This window comes from Triticum aestivum, chromosome 5B (genome assembly GCF_018294505.1).
Source record: "Triticum aestivum cultivar Chinese Spring chromosome 5B, IWGSC CS RefSeq v2.1, whole genome shotgun sequence".
Taxonomy (NCBI): Eukaryota; Viridiplantae; Streptophyta; class Magnoliopsida; order Poales; family Poaceae; genus Triticum; species Triticum aestivum.
Window position 1 is genome coordinate 675,313,749 of NC_057807.1, and position 8,761 is coordinate 675,322,509.

General features: G+C 44.8%; 1 protein-coding gene and 1 non-coding gene across 2 annotated transcripts; both read left to right on the forward strand.

Annotated features, from left to right (window-relative positions):
• Nucleotides 1–206: 206 nt before the first annotated feature.
• LOC123114116 (uncharacterized) lies at nucleotides 207–4,742 on the forward strand. The gene is made up of 6 exons (XM_044535484.1): nucleotides 207–641; nucleotides 907–1,049; nucleotides 1,131–1,189; nucleotides 1,289–2,929; nucleotides 3,525–3,666; nucleotides 3,753–4,742. The coding sequence occupies exons 2-6, from the start codon at nucleotides 929–931 to the stop codon at nucleotides 4,412–4,414; spliced, it is 2,625 nt and encodes an 874-aa protein (XP_044391419.1). The 5' UTR covers nucleotides 207–641; nucleotides 907–928; the 3' UTR covers nucleotides 4,415–4,742.
• Nucleotides 4,743–7,767: 3,025 nt separating this feature from the next.
• Nucleotides 7,768–7,841, forward strand: TRNAM-CAU (transfer RNA methionine (anticodon CAU)). The gene has a single exon. It is a non-coding gene; the product is annotated as a tRNA-Met (tRNA).
• Nucleotides 7,842–8,761: the final 920 nt, after the last annotated feature.

An 8,761-nucleotide genomic window follows, 5' to 3' on the forward strand; every position in this document is an offset into this window, starting at 1 on the left:
AGTAATCCCCTACATATACTTAACTTAACCCAAGTAGAGTAGACTATAGCATAGCATGCCTGACCATGACATGGACTGCCTGCTGCCTGGTGAGCCGTTGGGGGTGGGGTGGGCACAAAAAAAGATTCAAATTTTGAACATGGGCCGTGGTAAAACAACAAACAGACAGACAGACATACAATAATCGTGACGCAGAGAGGCGATAACGATCTGGATCCCCATCCCGGAGCCGGGCTCCCTTTTCAATTTCCTTCCCCGTCCGTCGCCCCCCCTCCTAGTTCCTACTCCCCTCCCCTGTCTTCCTCGTGCAGCACGGCAGCAGGACAGCATTGATGGCCGCCACGGCCGCGGCCGCCCTCAGCCCCCCTCCGGCCCTGGCGTGACGCCCCCCGCGGATCCTCCCTCTCCTGCGCCTCCGCGGCGCCGCCCGCCCGAGCTCGTCCGCGGAAAGGAGAAAGATCGCTGCTTTGGGTGGCTCCTTCCACGGTTCGGCGCGGCTCGATCCGGCCCGGTCCGCGACGGAGATTTGGCCCCGGCTGCCCGCTGCTGCTCCGGTGAGTCCCGCGCCGTTGACTCCTTCCCGCGCGCGGAAGGGCGGATCTTCGCCCCCGGCGGCTGCTTCCCCGGCGCTCGATTCTCAGGTATGGGCACTGTTACCTGCATTCTCAGTCTATCTGCGTTGGGTTGCCTGGCGCCCTGATTTGGTTTCGAGTCTTCCCCCCCTGTGTGGGCTTCTCTGGGTCAAATTTTCCAGATAAAGATCGGATTTTGGGGGATGATTGGTCCGTCGCTGGCGCTCCGTCCATTACCTAGTACTTCTAGCTGCGTTTTGGTGAAATGTGATTACTTTTTATTCGATTCCCTTGTGCTTGAGTTGAGTAGGAGTGTGGCATCTTTGATTTGCAGGTTTTTTGGACAGTGAGGAGGGATGGATGTGGAGAAAGCTGCATCCAAGGGGCATGGCTTCTTCGGCCTCTTTGATTGGGGCAAGAGCAACAAGTCCAAGCGGCGGCTCTTCACCGGAGGCGGGGGCTATTCGCCGTCGCAGGGTAAGCAAATGTCAGATAAATTTTCAGGAATAGAAACAGGGGCTGCTGAGCTCACACACGAATCCTGTCCTGTCCTTGCAGGGAATTCAGTAGATGGGAAGGAGGTTGACGGCAGCATGCCGAGTACGCCGTCAAACTCGGTGCGTGTTCCTGGTGCATCAATCATCTTTTTGTTAGCAGCTCTGTCTGTTTGCTTGCTTACTGTCATTCTGATGAGTCAAACCTGTGCATATTGGCAGATCCTTGAAGATGGGATGAGTATGAAGGAAAGCAGCGAGCATAGCTGCTCATCCTCTGTGATCGACGACGAAGCTTGTGCGAGGAGGGGACCCACTGTCGTGGCGAGGCTTATGGGTTTGGACTCCATGCCTGCGGCAAGCTCATCTGGACCCTACCCGGTCCCTTTTACCGGGCAACATACCTTCCAAACTATTGCCCATGATGAGTTGATTGGCAGAAGCTATGTTGGCCTTTCTAGCCCTCATAAGATGCCGAGCAGTCCCATTGATCGGTTTAGAATGGAAGCGCTGCCTCCAAGGTTTGCCAAAAGGACACTTTCAGTTGCACAGCATAAGTTGTACTCCCCAGTGAAGAATCCTAATCATGTATCAAGCAGAAATGCTGCTGATATAATGGAGGCGGCATCTAGGATTATTGGGCCTGGAGCTGAGAATACTAGCTCTTACAGAGTCCGTGATGCTGGGTACTCAAATGATGTGCGGGCCTTCAGCCCAACAGAGATTGTAAGAGTCCAGCAAATGTCCCAAGCGGCAAGAAGGCGTGATGGCTCTGCATCTTCCAAGCCACCGAGTGGAAGATCGTTGGATGCAAGTTTTGTAACTTCAGAGACATCCTCTTCTGCCAGGTTCTCACAGTCAAATGGAGGTGCTCCAGTTGCTCCAAGGGTCAAGGCTGTCAGTCGACCATCGTCAGATTTTAGAGCTACAAATGGCCAAGGGAGAGAAGGTGTAAGCAGAAGCAGTAGGAAACCTCCAAGTCACACGGATCCTGTACAGAACATGGTTGAGAGAAACGGGTCCAGTCAACAAAGGCAAAAGATCAGTAGCAGAGTGGGCATGGCAAGTTCTTCCAACGTGCTTGTGCAAAATAACACAAAGCAGAATGCAATGGGTGTTGGGCACAAGCTGAATCCCAAGTCAGCAACACACAGTCAACAACAAAGAAACCTGCATCCACCAAGCGCTGCTTCCAGAAAGGCTGGGGTCACAAGCACACGCTCTGAAAACACTATGAAAGGAAACAGAAAGGGGGAATTACAGCCAACCAACTATGCAAACAGAAGACCAAACTCTACAGCCAAAACAATCCCCAAGCCGAGAAGATTACCAGATGAGGGGATGCGCTCAAAGAAAAACCAGCCAAGTGATAAAGTTCTCACTGAAAGAAGCCCAAGGCGTGTTCGGCACAATATTGTGATAGAGGAGCAATCATCTTTCACAACAAACAAAAAGAAAATCAGCACTGAGATTGTTTCGTTCACATTTACCTCACCAGTTGACAAATCATTACATGGTTCTCAGTTTCCCCATTCAGTGGAAAAACGGTCGATAGAGAACTGGAACTCCTTGTCAACTTCAAGCAATACATCAAACACTGAATCAGATACCATAGATGGTGATTATTTGAGACTTCTTCTTGAGCAGAAGTTGAGAGAATTGACTTCTGGGGTGAGATCACCCTATTCTAAGCCAGCCAATGGTGTTCGAATATACGCCCCCTCACCAGGTTTGGATGATACAGCATCAGCCTGTGACACATCCAGCATTGCATCTACTGATTATGATAGGGACTCCATACAGTCTTCAAAGGATGGAAAAGACAAATTCCTCCGGACAGATCTTGTATTAAAAGATGATCAGGTATGTCATTTGATATACCACTCTTCCTATTTTACCTATTTCTTGCCAACTACATGTCCTATGCATGGTACCATTTTCCTTGTGAGCATTGGCTATGATAAAACATGCCGGCAAGAAAACAAATGATTATGTTACCTATTTAGGCATGGTAGGTTTGCTCCATATAGCTATGGTACATTCTAGAGCAAGGATTACTGGATATGGTTAGTTTATCTTGCACTCCTGTTCCAAGATTGTGAAAACCTGAATGTTCAGTAGTTGATCGTACAACATAAAGAGCGACAATCTGTGTTGTCCTTTAGAAGAGTAATATACTGATATTGGGGGGTTGCACATGATCAGCTTTGAGCAAAGATAGAAACACTGAATTGATCTCATTGATCATACAGGTAGGAAGGGAATTTAGCTTTGGTATACTGCATTGATCATACACTGAATTGATAGTTTGAACACTTGACCTTCTCATCTTTGCGAAACTGCGAAAATTGGGAACTAACTGTGCCATCAATACAGCGCTGAGCCTGGATTTATGTACATGTTCATCACAAGTTAAGAACTGGTTTATGTGCTAACATTACTTTCTCTTTATGGCCAGTCATCTCAATCTGTGAAGTATGATAATGGCTTCATTGATCAAGTGGAGTTAGAGCATCTTCACCTAAGCCCCCATTCTACATGGGAAGCTTCTCTTTCAACAGAAACCTGCAGCTCTGCAGAGAGCCGAACAAATGCAAATGGTGAGTGAGTATACAGTTGCTTTGTTGTTGCAATAGCACTAGCCACAGATCTTTCCCAAAACCTTCAATATTTCTCCCTTTTTCAGAATCAAGGTTATTTAGTTCAACAGAAGGAGCAGCAACATCTGGTTCGACACACTATGGTAGGGTCCTAGAAGTGGAGGCTTTATCAGAATATTCTGATACAGCCTCATCAATCACAGCGACTTTAGCCGAAACAACACATCCATCAGAAAGCAGCAGCTCATGTCGTATGGAGATAAAGTTCTTAAGAGAAATACTGAATGCTATTTCTGCCAGAGATAATGCTTGCTCTTACTTCGAGCGATTTGATAGCTCAAATATCCTGGATCCACATCTGTTTGAAGAACTAAATGGCAATTTTAGGCTGCCAGTGGGTGAAGAAGAGGGAAAATCTTTCAGAATGATTTGGAGGCTGCTCTTTGACTGTGTGAATGAAGTATTAAGCGTGAAATGCACATACTACTTCAATGCTGGTTACAGCTCATGGTTTACGGGGATGGCAGTTCTGCAGAAGCTCTCGCCGGAAGAAATCTACCAAGAGATGACCAGTCTGAAGGTTGCCGAGGAGTGGATGGTGGATGAACTCGTGTACAAAGAAATGAGTGGCCCTCTCGGGAGCTGGGTCGACTTCAAGACGGAGTCACATGAAGCTGCAAAAGACATAACAGCAGAGTTGCTAGAATCCTTGATCGATGAAATGGTTGCTGACCTTCTATATTGGTAGTTTGGTCATGCAATTATTGTGCATTTTGTTTGTCGAGAACTACAACAGGGGCCCTAACCTGCCCACCATTTGATGATAGATCAGCGGCTGTCAGAGCCATTGTCTACCTTTTTTGGGGACCGTTTCGGTTGTCATGATGCAGAGAATAGCGAGGCATTGTATTTTTTTTTTCTTTCCTTACTATGGCCCATTGTTAATGAAAATAGCTGGTACTGTATGTTGTACAATGTGGCATTTTAGCTGTATGAATGGTGGTCTGTTCTTTGCAAACTATACCGCTGGTAATTATTTGTCGTCTGAGAAGATAGCACAAACTATTTACCCTCTCTTTTCAGCTGTGTTTATCTCGTGTTGTTGATGGAGGCAACTGGTATTGCATTGTTGCACCAATGTGACATTTTGTAGCTGTATGGATGGTGCCTGTTCTTACAAACCAGTCTCTCTCTTGTGTGCTGTATTTATCATGATCTGAAGAAAAAATAATAATATTTGGTCGTCCAGGCAGCAACAAAGTACTGAAAACTCGCATTTGTCTACGATTTATTCTCTTGCAGTTGTAAGATCTGTCTCCACTTTGTTTACCCTACAATAACTTGGCACCATGTCAATCTATGATTGTTATCTACTGAATGAGGCTCCACTTCCCGTTTTTCTTTTCTTTGTTTTGTACAAATTCCAGCATCAGAGTCAACAGACGCATCATCTCCTATATCCTCTACCGGAGCCACCCCGGAGCGAAACATGGCTCCTCTTGCAATCGTGCACTGATGAAGTTCATCCTACAGAATTGACATCACATGAATCGGCATGACGACTTGTCCATATTGCACAGAGTAAACTACACTGGAGCTCCTTCTGTCCACATAGCATCCTGATGCCTCACACGCCTATATATATATATATATATGTTGATCTTGATCTCTCGCATGCGCAAAACGCTGAACGACTCTACAACTTGAAGTAGGCGAGCAAGCACTGAGTTTGTGGTTCTCTTATAGGCATGCCATCTGTCTGTTACGGCTGCAAGGCCATTATATGTGTTCTAGTACTCCCTCTGTAAACTAATATAAGAGTGTTTAAATCACTACTTTAGTTATCTAAACACTCTTATATTAGTTTACAGAGGGAGTACTAAAGAAGGGTACGTATGGTACATTAGATCTGTTGGACTTGATTCACTGCAAATTAAAACACTATTGGTTGGTGGAAACATTTATGTCCTTTTTCTACCATACCCCCCCCCCCCCCCCCGCCCCTAAATGATTTTACGAATCTGAAAGCAATTATTGGTGGTGGATACATGCACGGTATATCCCGTACATGGTGGAAAAAATCACTCTATTATATCTCTATAATGTGCGCAATGTTTCTTTGTCAGAAGATGGCACTAAGCCACTAACTAGTCCCTCTGTTTTTTCTTTTTCTTTTACGAATAGTCTCTGTGCTTTCTGCTTTTTCTATCTCATGATCGGAGAAACAAATATTTGGTCGTCCTGGAAGCAATAAAGTACTCCCTCCGTCCGTACATCCACTTCGCTGACAAGTATTTCCGGACAGAGGGAGTACTGAATAGGGAGTACTGAAATAACCATGGTCTGAAGAAAACAAATATTTGGTCTGCTTTTCTTTCGAAGAATCCTGCACCCATGGGCCTATGGCCTGGCAAGCCTTCCCTTTCCTCACGTAGGAATTTCTTGTCTACTGGCTGGAAACTTGAAAGGCTTACCACGGGATCGAAGGCAGAAGAACTTTTTGGATTGGCTAGAGGGGAACTACTCCCCCAATCCCATTTTTTCACGGGAACCCGATGTTATTAGATTCTATTCATTCATTCTGAATCTTTTATCATATCGCTTATTATGGCTATCTTTAGAATTTCATTGACTACATAATTTGGGAAAATTGACTCAGTTATATTTTCCGATAAAAGGTTTCCCCTGAGCCCCCTTCCAAAAGGAATAGAAGGCGAAAGCTAGACCTATTCGTTCGATAAAGTCTAGCTTTGTCAACTATTTGAAAAACGTTCATCTACGATCTTTCTTAAAAAAAGCGGGAGGCCTTCTATAGAGTGAGGCAAATAGCACAGCTTCCTATTCCTTAGTACTTTCCTGTAGTGTAGTTTCTCAAACCAGTGCTTTTCCTGGAATGGATAGAATTCCTCAACTCTAGGAAAACCTGGTATGACAAATTCCGCTAATTATTCAAACAGATGCTCTCCGGTGGAAATGAACCACGAGAGACTAAGCCCTGCCGATAGCAGTAGAAGCGTTTTTTTTACATGGAGGTTTTTTGGATCTCTCCGCCCATGGAACTCTTATTTTGAGGAAGCAATGAACATTATCTTTTTCCGTTCTCAATAAATGAGGAAGGAGGGGTGAAGAATTTGGAATGAAAAGAGGAGTAATGCTTCCTAGATGATGAAGAAATGGGCGGTAGATGATAATGAGAAAGGGCGCCCCTTGGCATTTCCTGTGGGGGAGTCTGGTTGATCCAATCACGAAGATTCCACTTATTCTAGATTAAAAGCAGTTCATTCACTTCACTCGAGCCTTGAGAGAATTCGCCAAAGTAATGGCTTTTGTGCAACGTCGAAAGGGTCATGATGTAGTGGGATCGTTCGGATTGATCGAATGTTCTTTTGCATCCAGAAGAGAGGCTGTGGGCTATCCGAGAGAGTGGTTCAGGTGACTACCGGAGTCATTGATTAAGCAGGTTCAGATGGGCTTAGTAGGGCTCGCTAAAAATAAGGAGAATTTGGCCATCGTGATTAGGGTCGCTCTTTTTTTAACTTTACTTTAGTGGAATTTAACCGGACCGAGGCTCGATAATGACCAATGGGTTAAGATATGAGGAAGCTTATTTTGGATGATGGAATATTCGTTGTTCTGATTGTTGAGATACTGCAAATCCACTTATCCAACAATTTCAGTCCATTTCATATGGAAAGGGAAAGTAGTGCCAACTTATTGGAATTCTGCATGGCATATTTCCCAACCTTCATTCCTGCTATTCCAGGCTCTAGTGCCTCCTTACTAAAAAGGAATAGAATCAAGTTATTTCTACCAAAGAAGTCCCTTCGAATTTCTAAGTTGGGAATTTGATATCGACTACCCATTCCAAAGGTACCGATCCTTTGAAATCATGCTTTGCTATTAAAGGGAATTCCTCCTAACGTCGGAAACTCTATTTATTTTTGATCGGTGGTTTTTTATCATTTCATTGACCTTCGAACCGCTCTCACCCTCCCCTCAAAATATTTCTGGAGATATTCGTTTTCCTGCCTGTTCCCTAAATATTTTAGGAAGCGAAGAAGACAGAAAAAAGTTCGGTAATCTTCTCCCTTCAGGGGAAGAAGCGGGGTAGAGGAATTGGTCAACTCATCAGGCTCATGACCTGACGACTGCAGGTTCGAATCCTGTCCCCGCCTAAGGAATCAAAGGTAGCTCTAGTCTATGGCCAAAGTTTTGGTATCTAGCTTATCCAGCTACAGTATAGTATACTCCTTCCTTGAGTATTGGCTTGAGTTCTTTAGCGATAGGCCCTTGCAAGAAAATGCTTTGAAGATGAGGATTCTCTTTTTTTTGATTTTCTCTGACTTGACTCAGCTTGACCTACTTGACTCAGCGGTTAGAGTATCACTTTCATACGGCGAGAGTCATTGGTTCAAATCCAACTAAAGAAAGGGTGGTTTTGAGCTTGGGTTTCAGGCACCGGGCTTTTGTACTAATGAAGTGCGGTGTGCATCTAAAAGAGTGGAATATCCCATTCTGCTATCAAAGAAAGAATCGAATCCGCCGCTTATTTTTCTAGCTAGAAAGCCAGTCGTGTTTTTCTTGTACTCTCTAGCTATACGTCTAGCTGAAGCACTGCCGTGGCACTTGCAGCATCCTATCGGGGCGTTTTTGACCAATTCTTTTGCAAATAAATTTTTTTCCGTAAGCCACAAATCAAGGCTTTTAAGGACCTCTGGCATTCGCCGATCGATTTCTAAATGAGTGGAATTTCAATTCTCTAACTGCTCATATTTGAATCGGAAAGTTGGGCTTGTTCACTCGCATCCATTCCTTGGGTTTAAGCATTGTTGAGCTTGACTTGTTCTCTTCAACCAGAAATAGCAAGCAACATGTTTTTCTTCTCTCTTCCGGGCACCTGGCCTCTGGGCACGTCGGAACCACATGAGTTCACCGGAAATTGAAACCCTGAAATTCATAGACCTAGGTAGGATAGGAAAATTGATAAAGGGAATAGAGATCAAACTCCAAATATTTCGTTCGTAGGGGCATGAAGAAGTTGCCAAACCGGTTGCACGGCATCAGTGTGGTCAAGCCAGTAATTGAATCGAACAGA

Excerpts from the sequence above, each read along its gene's own strand:
- LOC123114116 (XM_044535484.1), top strand. The coding sequence starts at position 929 with ATGGATGTGGAGAAAGCTGCATCCAAGGGGCATGGCTTCTTCGGCCTC. Across the intron at positions 1,190-1,288 it reads CGAGTACGCCGTCAAACTCG|ATCCTTGAAGATGGGATGAG; the intron begins GTGCGTGTTCCT and ends GCATATTGGCAG. Across the intron at positions 3,667-3,752 it reads GAGCCGAACAAATGCAAATG|AATCAAGGTTATTTAGTTCA; the intron begins GTGAGTGAGTAT and ends TCCCTTTTTCAG.